This window comes from Lonchura striata, chromosome Z, assembly GCF_050655825.1.
Source record: "Lonchura striata isolate lonStrDom1 chromosome Z, ASM5065582v1, whole genome shotgun sequence".
NCBI lineage: Eukaryota > Metazoa > Chordata > Aves > Passeriformes > Estrildidae > Lonchura > Lonchura striata.
The window spans coordinates 45,921,492-45,936,674 of NC_140740.1; the positions used below are offsets into that span (position 1 = coordinate 45,921,492).

A 15,183-nucleotide genomic window follows, 5' to 3' on the forward strand; every position below is an offset into this window, starting at 1 on the left:
GGCGGTTACGCCTTTGACAAACCCATGCTGGCTGGGCATGATCCCCTGGATCTCCTGGAGGTGCCATGTGATGGGCACTCAAGATGATCTCCATGAGCTTCCCCAAGCACCCAGGTCAGGCTGACAGGCCCGTAGCTCCCTGGATTCCACTTCTGACCCTTCCTGAAGATAAGCGTAACACTGGCCACACTCCGGGTTCCTGGGGCCTCCTTTGTCAGCCAGGACTGATTGTAAATTACGGGCAGTGGCTTGGTGAGCTTTTCCACCAGCTCTCTTATATATTCAGGTACACAGCAGGACCCCTCAAGATGAAACTTCCACACTGTACCACTGTCCCCCTAATGCTCCTATCCAGAAGTATCCTGCAATGTCAGGAATGAGGACCTCGTTGGTTCTGTCTTTTCTGAGGCAGCTGAAGGAACTAAATCACTCTCAGACAAAAACAGGAGCGGTGGTAATGACACAAGCTGGAATACAGGAAATTCAAACACAAAAGAAGAAATGCATTTGTGTAATTTTTTGTATTCTGGTGATACAACACCAGAATAGGGAGAGGTTGAGAGATACCCATTCCTGGGCACATAGCTGAAAGCATCACTGGACAAGGCCATGAGCAGGCTCTTCTGATACCACCTCCTCTCAGCGTCACACTGCACTTGGGATATCCAGGGCAAAACAGACAATGAAAATTAACTTTAAAAAACCCTTTATTGTTCAAAAGCAACAGCTTAGAGGAGACTTCTTCAACTCCATCACAATGAAAATCAAACTGCAAAAGGGAAGCAAGACACTGCAGAAGCTGCATCAACATTCAGTGCCTAGGTGCTCAGACCCAGAGCCACCTCTTCAGCTCTCTGACTTAACGAGCTCCTGAGGTTCCTGAGAAATAAACCATCAGTTTATTTAATACAACTCTATCAAAGGCTTAAAAGAGAGAATTTATTCATATAAACACAAAGAAAACAAGCATAGTGTAGGTAAAAAAACCAGAAAAATCTAATGGGAACTACAAAAAGACTTGGGAAGTGTCCCAGGCAGAATGGAAGCTTCCGACAACATTTATCAGGGAAGGCTTCCCACTGAGGTTCACAAAATGCCTCCTTGCTTGCTAAACTCCTTCTTAGAGAAGTCTGGAGGCAGCTTAATACAATCCTAGGCCCACAGTAGGTAAATGGTTCATCTCAAAAGAATTATATATGTGTAATTGACCTTTTATACAAATTTGTCCTGCAAGATGAGAGAAATATTTGTTTACACGTCTATCGAGGAAATATATGGGAAATATGGGAAAAACAAATAATTCAAATTAATCATGACAATACTCAAATAATTTTGATCAGAATTATCTATGATCCATTACAGACAGTGGTAACTACTTGTACAGTGCTCCACTACCCCAATCCTTTGAAAGCCAGATTAATAACAAACTACAGAAAAAGGTAATTAATCCAATTACTTTTGTTTTACCTCAAGCAATAACCTAGAGGTGTGTCCCCACTCAAGGGACGAATCTCCAGGCACACTAATAGAAGGCTTGTGCTGAATACCCCGGCAGTAAAGGTCTGCAACTAGAATTTACGGGAAAAAATGATTGACCCAAATGCATTAAAAGCTGCAACAGCTCAATCAGCTCAGCAACTTAACAGAAATTTACGAGTTACTTACTAGATACTTACAAGTACCACTACTTCCTTTTTCAACACTAGGAACCAAGCTGACACATACTGACAAGCGTGCAAAAATCAGTAAGGAAACACTACTTGAAAAATCTTCAAAGTATTAAACTTTAGAAGAGTTCAGCGAGATTTGACTTCAGCACTCTCCAAAACGAAAAAGTCTGTTCAACATCAGACATAGCTTTAGAAAAAAGGGAGAAGCCCAAGATACGATACTACAATTGATGCAGTGTCCTGTAAAGGGCAATAAAAGAAATTCAGCGGAACATATGATGAACGAGAGACGACCCCAGAGAGAAAGGAAAACCACAAGAAACACACAACATCATTGCAAATACATGATGTGGCACTAACGTAGGGTTCCACTACACCACAACCAACAGGCAAGAGGCAACCTCTAAAGGCAAAAAGAGAATTAACAACACCATCGCCAGCCACAGTCAACCCAACAAAACACTGCCCAAGACCACCACAGCCACCAGCACAGACTGGAAAGCACGGCCGGAAACTCCCAGCAATCAGAAAGCGATGAAGGGAAAGCTGCCGCCGTACAAAGCCGGCAGCGCCCCAGCCACAGCCACCAGCAGCACCACCGAGCCTCACCGGGCTCCTCCTGCCCAGCACCACCCGACAGCACCCGCAGACCCAGCGTGGCTGTGCCCACAGCCACACAGCCACACAGCCACGGCTGCCGCACGCCGCACCTACTCCTCCTCCTCGCCTGCCAACGCCTCTGGACACACGACGACACCTTCCCCGGCGATGCACTCCGCCTCCTCCAGGACATGCCTCCCAGCCACACACAGCCCTGCCGCCTCCAAGAGCCGCCCTTCTTCCCCGACACCCTCCTCCACCCCAACCTCGGCCCGCACCAAGCCGCCGCCACCGCCCTGCGCATCCTCCAGCGCCTCTTCCACACCCTCAGCTCCAACAGCACCTGCCAGCACTGGCCCAGCCACGCTCGCAACCTCCTCCTCAACAAACTGCAGCACCACATCCACCACCTCAATCAATGCCTCCCCAACGACCCCCTGCTCTTCAAAGGACCAAGCGACCCGCGGCTCACCATCAACAAGTACTTCGGGAAAATCCACGCCTTTCTCCAGGCACACAGCCACAGCGCCTGCGCCTGGGACCACGTCCGCCTCGAAGCTCGTGTCTGCTTACAACACGTGGACAAACTCATACGGCGCATGAAGCACCAAGCTGCTCTGGACCCCACTAAACCCACAGAGAACAAACACCCATCGCCAGCCAGCACCAGTAGCCATGGATTGAGTGGTGACAGCAGGAGCCCAGGCTGGGATCACTTGGTACCAGTCACACGTCTTCCAACCGATGAGCTGATGGGGAAAGGCCTATGAGCGTGCTGGCACTGGGGCCAGTATGTGGCACAGCCCACACCCAAACCACAGGCACTGGAGAGGAAGGAAGAGGAAATTTCTGTGCTACACATTCATGGACACCTACGAGACACTGGGGATACAGAAGGTATTGTTACCTGTGGAATTACCGCGTTCATCCGGACTGCAACCTCACCTGATGAACGGCAAGGGGATCATGGACACTGGGGAACTACTGTGGGAATGCCAATCACTATTTATCACAGAACTCTGTTTGCTTACTTATTTAACTCATTAATTAACTTAGTCGATTATTTATTTCTTTGGCTGGCCATTTATTTATTTATTTATTTATTTATTCTTTTGTTAGAAATAAAGACTTTTTGTAAAAACCAAAAAGAATGAAAAAGCTAAGCTGTGCTCACTGTGCTCCACGCTTAGACCTGACATGCAAAGACATGGTCCCCTCAGGCTGTGAGGGGATGAGTCTCTGTCCTGCAGCCCATCTTGCCAATGCATCCTGCCTGGATCAAAGGCTATGGATAGCACGCTCCCAGGGAATGGTGGTCCTGCAGCCCCCAGGCACCTCTTACAGCTGCCAGACCACTGGGGCACCCATTTGCCCCAAATGGCATGATGCCTGCCCTGCATACCTCCTTCTCTTCCACCACCTCGCTCTGCCTTCCAGACCCTCCAATAATGCAAAGCCTTGAAAGCCACCTCCAAACCATCATCCCACCAAAGATAACCATTCTGCAATGCCACAGCACTGCCTTAGAAGAAACAGGGTGGCACAGACAAGGTGCACCTCAAAGAAGCAAGGAGGGGACCCATAAAGGACTGCAGAGATTTGGACAATTCACCCCAACACATCATTAGCAAGCAAAGAGATCCATCATCCAAACACCCCCAACTCGATATGGTCCAAACCAACCAGCACAGCATTCCTCGTGAAGGGAACTGCCCACACATCACCAGCACTGGCTGCTCCTTCGCCCTCCAACTATCAATCCAGAAGCACCTCCCCAGGTCAGCAGCTCCAGCCTTCTCCTGCATGCCACAAAGAGATTGTTTTCCTGGGCTCAAACAACCTCCAGCACTGCGTCGCTTCAAGGATACTGCTCCGTGCAAACGCAACTGATTGCTTCCCATTTAGCTGAGTGAAAAAACAACAGGACCAAATCGAGATTCATAGAATCACTAAGGTTGGAAAAGACCTCCAAGATCATCAAGCCCAGCCTTTGACCAAATACCATTAAGCCATATAATGAAGCGCCACATTTACTCCATTTTTGAACACTTTCAGCGGTGGTGACTCCACCACTTCCCCAGGGAGCCTGCTCCGATGCTTGACCACTCCTTCAGTGAAGAAATTTTCCCTAATATCCAACTTGAACCTCCACTGGGACATCTTGAGGCCATTTTTTTTTCCTATTGCTAGCTGCTGGGAGAAAAAAACAATTCCCATATGGTTATAACTTTCTTCTAGATCATCGTACAGAGTGATCCGGTTCTCCCAAACCTCCTTTTCCCCACACTAAACTCACCCAGTTCCCTCAGCTGCTCCCCATATGACTCGCTCTACAGACCCTTCCCCAGCTCCATTTCCTTCTCTGGACATGATCCAGCACCTCAGTGTCCTTCCTGCTGTGAGGAAACAAAGCTGAACACAAGATTCCAGCTGTGGCCTCACCAGTGCCCCCAGCACAGGGGGATGGCCACTGCCCGGCTCCTGCTGGCCACACCATTGCTGACACAAGCCCGGTGCCATTGGCCTTCTTGGCCACCTGGGCACACTCCAGCTTGTGTCCAGCTCTTGAAAACCTGCACCCCCAGGTCCTCTCCCATCCAGCAGTTTGCCAGACACGCTGTCCCAGCCTGGAGCTGCAGGCGGTTCCTGTGACCCAAGGGCAGGACCCAGCACTTGGCCTTGTTGAACCTCACACAACTGGCCCTGGCCCGTGGATCCAGAAGACAGTGCAGATCCTTCCGCAGAGCCTTCCTGCCCTCCAGCAGATCAGCACTCACGCCCAGCTTGGTGTTGTCCTCAAACTGACTAAAGGAGCTCTTGGATTCCCTCAAGAGCTCAGATCATCAACAAAGGTAAAAAACAGTACAGTACAGAGCCCTCAGTACAGAGTCCTGGGGGACACCACTAGGGACCAGCTGCCTGCTGCAAGGAATTCCATTCACCAGCACTCTCTGGGCCAGGCCAGCAGCCAGTTTTTAACTCAAGAACAGAGCGTCAAAGCCACAAGCAGCTGGTGTCTCCAGGAGACTTCTGTGGGACACAGTGTTAAAGACTTTATTCCAAAGTGCAGGAAGTCAACGTTTCTGGACTTTCCCTCGTCCACTAAGAGGGGCACTGTGTTACAGAAGGAGATTGGGTCGGGCGGTTACGCCTTTGACAAACCCATGCTGGCTGGGCATGATCCCCTGGATCTCCTGGAGGTGCCATGTGATGGGCACTCAAGATGATCTCCATGAGCTTCCCCAAGCACCCAGGTCAGGCTGACAGGCCCGTAGCTCCCTGGATTCCACTTCTGACCCTTCCTGAAGATAAGCGTAACACTGGCCACACTCCGGGTTCCTGGGGCCTCCTTTGTCAGCCAGGACTGATTGTAAATTACGGGCAGTGGCTTGGTGAGCTTTTCCACCAGCTCTCTTATATATTCAGGTACACAGCAGGACCCCTCAAGATGAAACTTCCACACTGTACCACTGTCCCCCTAATGCTCCTATCCAGAAGTATCCTGCAATGTCAGGAATGAGGACCTCGTTGGTTCTGTCTTTTCTGAGGCAGCTGAAGGAACTAAATCACTCTCAGACAAAAACAGGAGCGGTGGTAATGACACAAGCTGGAATACAGGAAATTCAAACACAAAAGAAGAAATGCATTTGTGTAATTTTTTGTATTCTGGTGATACAACACCAGAATAGGGATTGGAGAGGTTGAGAGATACCCATTCCTGGGCACATAGCTGAAAGCATCACTGGACAAGGCCATGAGCAGGCTCTTCTGATACCACCTCCTCTCAGCGTCACACTGCACTTGGGATATCCAGGGCAAAACAGACAATGAAAATTAACTTTAAAAAACCCTTTATTGTTCAAAAGCAACAGCTTAGAGGAGACTTCTTCAACTCCATCACAATGAAAATCAAACTGCAAAAGGGAAGCAAGACACTGCAGAAGCTGCATCAACATTCAGTGCCTAGGTGCTCAGACCCAGAGCCACCTCTTCAGCTCTCTGACTTAACGAGCTCCTGAGGTTCCTGAGAAATAAACCATCAGTTTATTTAATACAACTCTATCAAAGGCTTAAAAGAGAGAATTTATTCATATAAACACAAAGAAAACAAGCATAGTGTAGGTAAAAAAACCAGAAAAATCTAATGGGAACTACAAAAAGACTTGGGAAGTGTCCCAGGCAGAATGGAAGCTTCCGACAACATTTATCAGGGAAGGCTTCCCACTGAGGTTCACAAAATGCCTCCTTGCTTGCTAAACTCCTTCTTAGAGAAGTCTGGAGGCAGCTTAATACAATCCTAGGCCCACAGTAGGTAAATGGTTCATCTCAAAAGAATTATATATGTGTAATTGACCTTTTATACAAATTTGTCCTGCAAGATGAGAGAAATATTTGTTTACACGTCTATCGAGGAAATATATGGGAAATATGGGAAAAACAAATAATTAAAATTAATCATGACAATACTCAAATAATTTTGATCAGAATTATCTATGATCCATTACAGACAGTGGTAACTACTTGTACAGTGCTCCACTACCCCAATCCTTTGAAAGCCAGATTAATAACAAACTACAGAAAAAGGTAATTAATCCAATTACTTTTGTTTTACCTCAAGCAATAACCTAGAGGTGTGTCCCCACTCAAGGGACGAATCTCCAGGCACACTAATAGAAGGCTTGTGCTGAATACCCCGGCAGTAAAGGTCTGCAACTAGAATTTACGGGAAAAAATGATTGACCCAAATGCATTAAAAGCTGCAACAGCTCAATCAGCTCAGCAACTTAACAGAAATTTACGAGTTACTTACTAGATACTTACAAGTACCACTACTTCCTTTTTCAACACTAGGAACCAAGCTGACACATACTGACAAGCGTGCAAAAATCAGTAAGGAAACACTACTTGAAAAATCTTCAAAATATTAAACTTTAGAAGAGTTCAGCGAGATTTGACTTCAGCACTCTCCAAAACGAAAAAGTCTGTTCAACATCAGACATAGCTTTAGAAAAAAGGGAGAAGCCCAAGATACGATACTACAATTGATGCAGTGTCCTGTAAAGGGCAATAAAAGAAATTCAGCGGAACATATGATGAACGAGAGACGACCCCAGAGAGAAAGGAAAACCACAAGAAACACACAACATCATTGCAAATACATGATGTGGCACTAACGTAGGGTTCCACTACACCACAACCAACAGGCAAGAGGCAACCTCTAAAGGCAAAAAGAGAATTAACAACACCATCGCCAGCCACAGTCAACCCAAGAAAACACTGCCCAAGACCACCACAGCCACCAGCACAGACTGGAAAGCACGGCCGGAAACTCCCGGCAATCAGAAAGCGATGAAGGGAAAGCTGCCGCCGTACAAAGCCGGCAGCGCCCCAGCCACAGCCACCAGCAGCACCACCGAGCCTCACCGGGCTCCTCCTGCCCAGCACCACCCGACAGCACCCGCAGACCCAGCGTGGCTGTGCCCACAGCCACACAGCCACACAGCCACGGCTGCCGCACGCCGCACCTACTCCTCCTCCTCGCCTGCCAACGCCTCTGGACACACGACGACACCTTCCCCGGCGACGCACTCCGCCTCCTCCAGGACATGCCTCCCAGCCACACACAGCCCTGCCGCCTCCAAGAGCCGCCCTTCTTCCCCGACACCCTCCTCCACCCCAACCTCGGCCCGCACCAAGCCGCCGCCACCGCCCTGCGCATCCTCCAGCGCCTCTTCCACACCCTCAGCTCCAACAGCACCCGCCAGCACTGGCCCAGCCACGCTCGCAACCTCCTCCTCAACAAACTGCAGCACCACATCCACCACCTGGAGCAACGCCTCCCCGACAACGCCCTGCTCTCCAAAGGACCACGCAGCCCGCGGCTCGCCATCAACAAGTACTTCAGGGACACCCACCCCTCCCTCCACACCCACAGCCACAGCGCCTGGGACCACCTCCGCCTCGAAGCTCGTGCCTCTTTACGGCACCTCCACAACCTCACACGTGCCAGGCGCCGCTAGCGCAGACACCCACACTCCAACCCACACCTACCACCCAAACCCACCTCCAACCCCACGCCTCCTCTCACCTGGGACCAGAGACAGGGCTGCAACAACCGCACGCCACCCGCAGCCCCCAACCACTCTCTCTCCCATTGATTCAGCCTCTCCCAGTGATACGGGCAAAGGACTTTCTCCACTTATTTCTAGACTGATTTATTTATTTGTTTCTTTATTTATTGATACATGTATTTATTTTTCTACTTATTCACTTATTTATGCCGCTGAAAATAAAGACCTACAACAAAACACTTGCCATTGCCTCTCATCTCTCTAGCACAGCAACCAGTCTCTGGGCCAGCCAAAGCCATCCTCACTCCACACCTACCCCAAGCCTTCCTCCAAACCGCCTCTGCCCACTCTTCTCAATGGCACCTGACCAAGCAAGATGCTGTAGCAAACTCTTGGAAAAACACTGCCAGCGGTTGGCCACCACCACAGAGTCCCAAAAAGAAAAACACGCAAAGGCTGGGGAGCACCGCTGCACCTCATCTGCTTTATCCACAACGTGCTCCATCCATCCAATCCATGCCTCTCTGACTCACAGACAAGGATGCAGGACACGGCCCAGCACTTTGCTCAAGCCCAGGCACACAAGCTCACTTGCTCTGCCCCTATCCACCACTGCTCTGTAGCCGTAGCCATAGAACATCACAAAAAATCACCAGGAATGGTGACTACGCAATTGGAATGCCATGCTCCCCATTACCGACCACCTCTTGGTTTTCCCTAGGCCTTAGCTGAGTCTGGTGACCAAGCACAACAGCCTCATCTTCTTGCCTGACACTGCGCTCAGCCGGACTGCTCTGTAGTTCCCACACTCTTCTGCTTTTCCCCTTATACAAAGGGAGGCTTATACCTCCCTTCTACCACTTACTGGGAACTTCAACTGACGGACACCAGATTTCAAAAACCAGGCACTGTGGCCCAGCAGCTCCATCTGACAGTTCCCTCACGGCTCACGCATCAGCCTCTTCAGGTTCCATGGACTTGTGCACATTCAGGTTGCCACGACGGTCTCAAACTCGACCCTCTCCTACACTGGCCTGGGGATCTACAGGGATTTTCCGCGAGGACTCCCAGCATTTGCCTTGTGTGCCTTCGGCAGCCTGCCTGGAGATCACTGACGCACAAGGTGACAAACAACCGCTCACCTCCAAATTCTCTGTCCCCCAAAGGCCTAAAACTTTCAAATCCCACGATCTGCTCCAAGCAACAATCCCACCATTTCTCCACCAGGCCAGAGGGATCATCCCCTTGCAAGTCTCTGCACACCCCAAACATCTCTTCACCTTGCCACAGATTTTGTGCATTTTTGGAAAGGCATCTGAAACTACTGGCAAACCTACAATACTCCAGCCAAAGAAGACAAACTCCCTCAGCCTTTCTCACAGGTCACGGCCTCTGGACCCCCGTGCATTTTCAGAGCCATCACCTTCCAAGGACACCACACCTCTCATAGACTAAAGAGCCCTGAACAGGACGCGCTGCTCCGAGCAAGGGCTCCAGCAGTCCCAAAGCGCAACCCCATTTCTTTCATGGGGGAATGTCCTCCTTTGACCTCTGGCCACCTCAGCCACTGAGGCATGGATCTCAAAAGCAGACCGATGCTCCGGGGCCACAGCCATGGCACCAAGCGCGACAGTAACAGCAAAAGCTTTCCCTTTCCGCGACTTCTTCACTCAGCCTTTCTTGCCTGCCTTGTGGCTCGCTCCTCCCAAACACAGCAGGTGCAGTGCCTCCTTGCAAGGACACACTCAGGCCTCCAAGACCCACATGCACAGACAGCCCCTTGAACCCTGCCAGTGCCTCTGGGCGTTAACCGCAGGAGGGGAAACGCCGGCCCTCACCCACTGACATCACCGCACATCCCTTGCAACCACAAAAGGAAAACAGTGGCTAAGATGAAATTAAAGGCAAGCCTCAAAGTGAAAGGAAAAGTGACCACAACCAAAACCAGGGCTTTGCAAGTGGAAACGATGCTTGGGCACAAACAGAGACTCAGCTCAACAGCACAGACCTTGCAGCTGGCTCGGCAAGTGAAAGGATCGCCCAACACCCTCCCCAACGCACCTGACCCCCCAGCGCCTCTGGCCCAGAGCTTTCACAACCCCTTCCAGCCATGACTGACACTCTGCCCCAGCACACCGCTGCCACCACAATCCTCAACCACGGCCACCCCAACAAAACACTGCCCAAGACCACCGCAGCCACCAGCACAGACTGGAAAGCACGGCCGGAAACTCCCGGCAATCAGAAAGCGATGAAGGGAAAGCTGCCGCCGTACAAAGCCGGCAGCGCCCCAGCCACAGCCACCAGCAGCAGCAGCACCACCGAGCCTCACCGGGCTCCTCCTGCCCAGCACCACCCGACAGCACCCGCAGACCCAGCATGGCTGTGCCCACAGCCACGCAGCCACGGCTGCTGCACGCCGCACCGCCGCTCCTGCTCCTCCTCGCCGCTCTGGCCACCAGCCTCGCCTGCCAACGCCTCTGGACACACGACGACACCTTCCCCGGCGACGCACTCCGCCTCCTCCAGGACATGCCTCCCAGCCACACACAGCCCTGCCGCCTCCAAGAGCCGCCCTTCTTCCCCGACACCCTCCTCCACCCCAACCTCGGCCCGCACCAAGCCGCCGCCACCGCCCTGCGCATCCTCCAGCGCCTCTTCCACACCCTCAGCTCCAACAGCACCCGCCAGCACTGGCCCAGCCACGCTCGCAACCTCCTCCTCAACAAACTGCAGCACCACATCCACCACCTCAATCAATGCCTCCCCAACGACCCCCTGCTCTTCAAAGGACCAAGCGACCCGCGGCTCACCATCAACAAGTACTTCGGGAAAATCCACGCCTTTCTCCAGGCACACAGCCACAGCGCCTGCGCCTGGGACCACGTCCGCCTCGAAGCTCGTGTCTGCTTACAACACGTGGACAAACTCATACGGCGCATGAAGCACCAAGCTGCTCTGGACCCCACTAAACCCACAGAGAACAAACACCCATCGCCAGCCAGCACCAGTAGCCATGGATTGAGTGGTGACAGCAGGAGCCCAGGCTGGGATCACTTGGTACCAGTCACACGTCTTCCAACCGATGAGCTGATGGGGAAAGGCCTATGAGCGTGCTGGCACTGGGGCCAGTATGTGGCACAGCCCACACCCAAACCACAGGCACTGGAGAGGAAGGAAGAGGAAATTTCTGTGCTACACATTCATGGACACCTACGAGACACTGGGGATACAGAAGGTATTGTTACCTGTGGAATTACCGCGTTCATCCGGACTGCAACCTCACCTGATGAACGGCAAGGGGATCATGGACACTGGGGAACTACTGTGGGAATGCCAATCACTATTTATCACAGAACTCTGTTTGCTTACTTATTTAACTCATTAATTAACTTAGTCGATTATTTCTTTCTTTGGCTGGCCATTTATTTATTTATTTATTTATTTATTCTTTTGTTAGAAATAAAGACTTTTTGTAAAAACCAAAAAGAATGAAAAAGCTAAGCTGTGCTCACTGTGCTCCACGCTTAGACCTGACATGCAAAGACATGGTCCCCTCAGGCTGTGAGGGGATGAGTCTCTGTCCTGCAGCCCATCTTGCCAATGCATCCTGCCTGGATCAAAGGCTATGGATAGCACGCTCCCAGGGAATGGTGGTCCTGCAGCCCCCAGGCACCTCTTACAGCTGCCAGACCACTGGGGCACCCATTTGCCCCAAATGGCATGATGCCTGCCCTGCATACCTCCTTCTCTTCCACCACCTTGCTCTGCCTTCCAGACCCTCCAATAATGCAAAGCCTTGAAAGCCACCTCCAAACCATCATCCCACCAAAGATAACCATTCTGCAATGCCACAGCACTGCCTTAGAAGAAACAGGGTGGCATAGACAAGGTGCACCTCAAAGAAGCAAGGAGGGGACCCATAAAGGACTGCAGAGATTTGGACAATTCACCCCAACACATCATTAGCAAGCAAAGAGATCCATCATCCAAACACCCCCAACTCGATATGGTCCAAACCAACCAGCACAGCATTCCTCGTGAAGGGAACTGCCCACACATCACCAGCACCGGCTGCTCCTTCGCCCTCCAACTATCAATCCAGAAGCACCTCCCCAGGTCAGCAGCTCCAGCCTTCTCCTGCATGCCACAAAGAGATTGTTTTCCTGGGCTCAAACAACCTCCAGCACTGCGTCGCTTCAAGGATACTGCTCCGTGCAAACGCAACTGATTGCTTCCCATTTAGCTGAGTGAAAAAACAACAGGACCAAATCGAGATTCATAGAATCACTAAGGTTGGAAAAGACCTCCAAGATCATCAAGCCCAGCCTTTGACCAAATACCATTAAGCCATATAATGAAGCGCCACATTTACTCCATTTTTGAACACTTTCAGCGGTGGTGACTCCACCACTTCCCCAGGGAGCCTGCTCCGATGCTTGACCACTCCTTCAGTGAAGAAATTTTCCCTAATATCCAACTTGAACCTCCACTGGGACATCTTGAGGCCACTTTTTTTTCCTATTGCTAGCTGCTGGGAGAAAAAAACAATTCCCATATGGTTATAACTTTCTTCTAGATCATCGTACAGAGTGATCCGGTTCTCCCAAACCTCCTTTTCCCCACACTAAACTCACCCAGTTCCCTCAGCTGCTCCCCATATGACTCGCTCTACAGACCCTTCCCCAGCTCCATTTCCTTCTCTGGACATGATCCAGCACCTCAGTGTCCTTCCTGCTGTGAGGAAACAAAGCTGAACACAAGATTCCAGCTGTGGCCTCACCAGTGCCCCCAGCACAGGGGGATGGCCACTGCCCTGCTCCTGCTGGCCACTGCCCGGCTCCTGCTGGCCACACCATTGCTGACACAAGCCCGGTGCCATTGGCCTTCTTGGCCACCTGGGCACACTCCAGCTCGTGTCCAGCCCTTGAAAACCTGCACCCCCAGGTCCTCTCCCATCCAGCAGTTTGCCAGACACGCTGTCCCAGCCTGGAGCTGCAGGCGGTTCCTGTGACCCAAGGGCAGGACCCAGCACTTGGCCTTGTTGAACCTCACACAACTGGCCCTGGCCCGTGGATCCAGAAGACAGTGCAGATCCTTCCGCAGAGCTTTCCTGCCCTCCAGCAGAACAGCACTCACGCCCAGCTTGATGTTGTCCTCAAACTGACTAAAGGAGCTCTTGGATTCCCTCAAGAGCTCAGATCATCACCAAAGGTAAAAAACAGTACAGTACAGAGCCCTCAGTACGGAGTCCTGGGGGACACCATTAGGGACCAGCTGCCTGCTGCAAGGAATTCCATTCACCAGCACTCTCTGGGCCAGGCCAGCAGCCAGTTTTTAACTCAAGAACAGAGCGTCAAAGCCACAAGCAGCTGGTGTCTCCAGGAGAGTTCTGTGGGACACAGTGTTAAAGACTTTATTCCAAAGTGCAGGAAGTCAACGTTTCTGGACTTTCCCTCGTCCACTAAGAGGGGCACTGTGTTACAGAAGGAGATTGGGTCGGGCGGTTACGCCTTTGACAAACCCATGCTGGCTGGGCATGATCCCCTGGATCTCCTGGAGGTGCCATGTGATGGGCACTCAAGATCATCTCCATGAGCTTCCCCAAGCACCAAGGTCAGGCTGACAGGCCCGTAGCTCCCTGGATTCCACTTCTGACCCTTCCTGAAGATAAGCGTAACACTGGCCACACTCCGGGTTCCTGGGGCCTCCTTTGTCAGCCAGGACTGATTGTAAATTACGGGCAGTGGCTTGGTGAGCTTTTCCACCAGCTCTCTTATATATTCAGGTACACAGCAGGACCCCTCAAGACGAAACTTCCACACTGTACCACTGTCCCCCTAATGCTCCTATCCAGAAGTATCCTGCAATGTCAGGAATGAGGACCTCGTTGGTTCTGTCTTTTCTGAGGCAGCTGAAGGAACTAAATCACTCTCAGACAAAAACAGGAGCGGTGGTAATGACACAAGCTGGAATACAGGGAATTCAAACACAAAAGAAGAAATGCATTTGTGTAATTTTTTGTATTCTGGTGATACAACACCAGAATAGGGATTGGAGAGGTTGAGAGATACCCATTCCTGGGCACATAGCTGAAAGCATCACTGGACAAGGCCATGAGCAGGCTCTTCTGATACCACCTCCTCTCAGCGTCACACTGCACTTGGGATATCCAGGGCAAAACAGACAATGAAAATTAACTTTAAAAAACCCTTTATTGTTCAAAAGCAACAGCTTAGAGGAGACTTCTTCAACTCCATCACAATGAAAATCAAACTGCAAAAGGGAAGCAAGACACTGCAGAAGCTGCATCAACATTCAGTGCCTAGGTGCTCAGACCCAGAGCCACCTCTTCAGCTCTCTGACTTAACGAGCTCCTGAGGTTCCTGAGAAATAAACCATCAGTTTATTTAATACAACTCTATCAAAGGCTTAAAAGAGAGAATTTATTCATATAAACACAAAGAAAACAAGCATAGTGTAGGTAAAAAAACCAGAAAAATCTAATGGGAACTACAAAAAGACTTGGGAAGTGTCCCAGGCAGAATGGAAGCTTCCGACAACATTTATCAGGGAAGGCTTCCCACTGAGGTTCACAAAATGCCTCCTTGCTTGCTAAACTCCTTCTTAGAGAAGTCTGGAGGCAGCTTAATACAATCCTAGGCCCACAGTAGGTAAATGGTTCATCTCAAAAGAATTATATATGTGTAATTGACCTTTTATACAAATTTGTCCTGCAAGATGAGAGAAATATTTGTTTACACGTCTATCGAGGAAATATATGGGAAATATGGGAAAAACAAATAATTAAAATTAATCATGACAATACTCAAATAATTTTG

The 15,183-nt window shown here is 50.5% G+C and overlaps 4 protein-coding genes across 53 annotated transcripts in view; 3 read left to right on the forward strand and 1 right to left on the reverse strand.

Moving 5' to 3' along the window:
- LOC110484213 (ubiquitin-associated protein 2) overlaps window positions 1-15,183 on the reverse strand; it is a 253,283-nt gene that overhangs the window by 79,083 nt on the left and 159,017 nt on the right. The window lies entirely within an intron of this gene.
- Window positions 84-3,298, forward strand: LOC144248218 (uncharacterized). The gene is made up of 3 exons (XM_077790160.2): window positions 84-252; window positions 356-454; window positions 2,142-3,298. Exons 1-3 carry the CDS (start codon window positions 84-86, stop codon window positions 3,038-3,040), a joined length of 1,167 nt encoding a protein of 388 aa, XP_077646286.1. The 3' UTR covers window positions 3,041-3,298.
- LOC144248217 (interferon-like) lies at window positions 5,494-8,408 on the forward strand. Its single transcript, XM_077790159.2, has 3 exons — window positions 5,494-5,662; window positions 5,766-5,864; window positions 7,614-8,408. The coding sequence occupies exons 1-3, from the start codon at window positions 5,494-5,496 to the stop codon at window positions 8,288-8,290; spliced, it is 945 nt and encodes a 314-aa protein (XP_077646285.1). The 3' UTR covers window positions 8,291-8,408.
- LOC144248289 (interferon-like) lies at window positions 10,644-11,710 on the forward strand. Its single transcript, XM_077790332.2, has one exon. It carries the CDS (start codon window positions 10,721-10,723, stop codon window positions 11,450-11,452), a length of 732 nt encoding a protein of 243 aa, XP_077646458.1. The 5' UTR covers window positions 10,644-10,720; the 3' UTR covers window positions 11,453-11,710.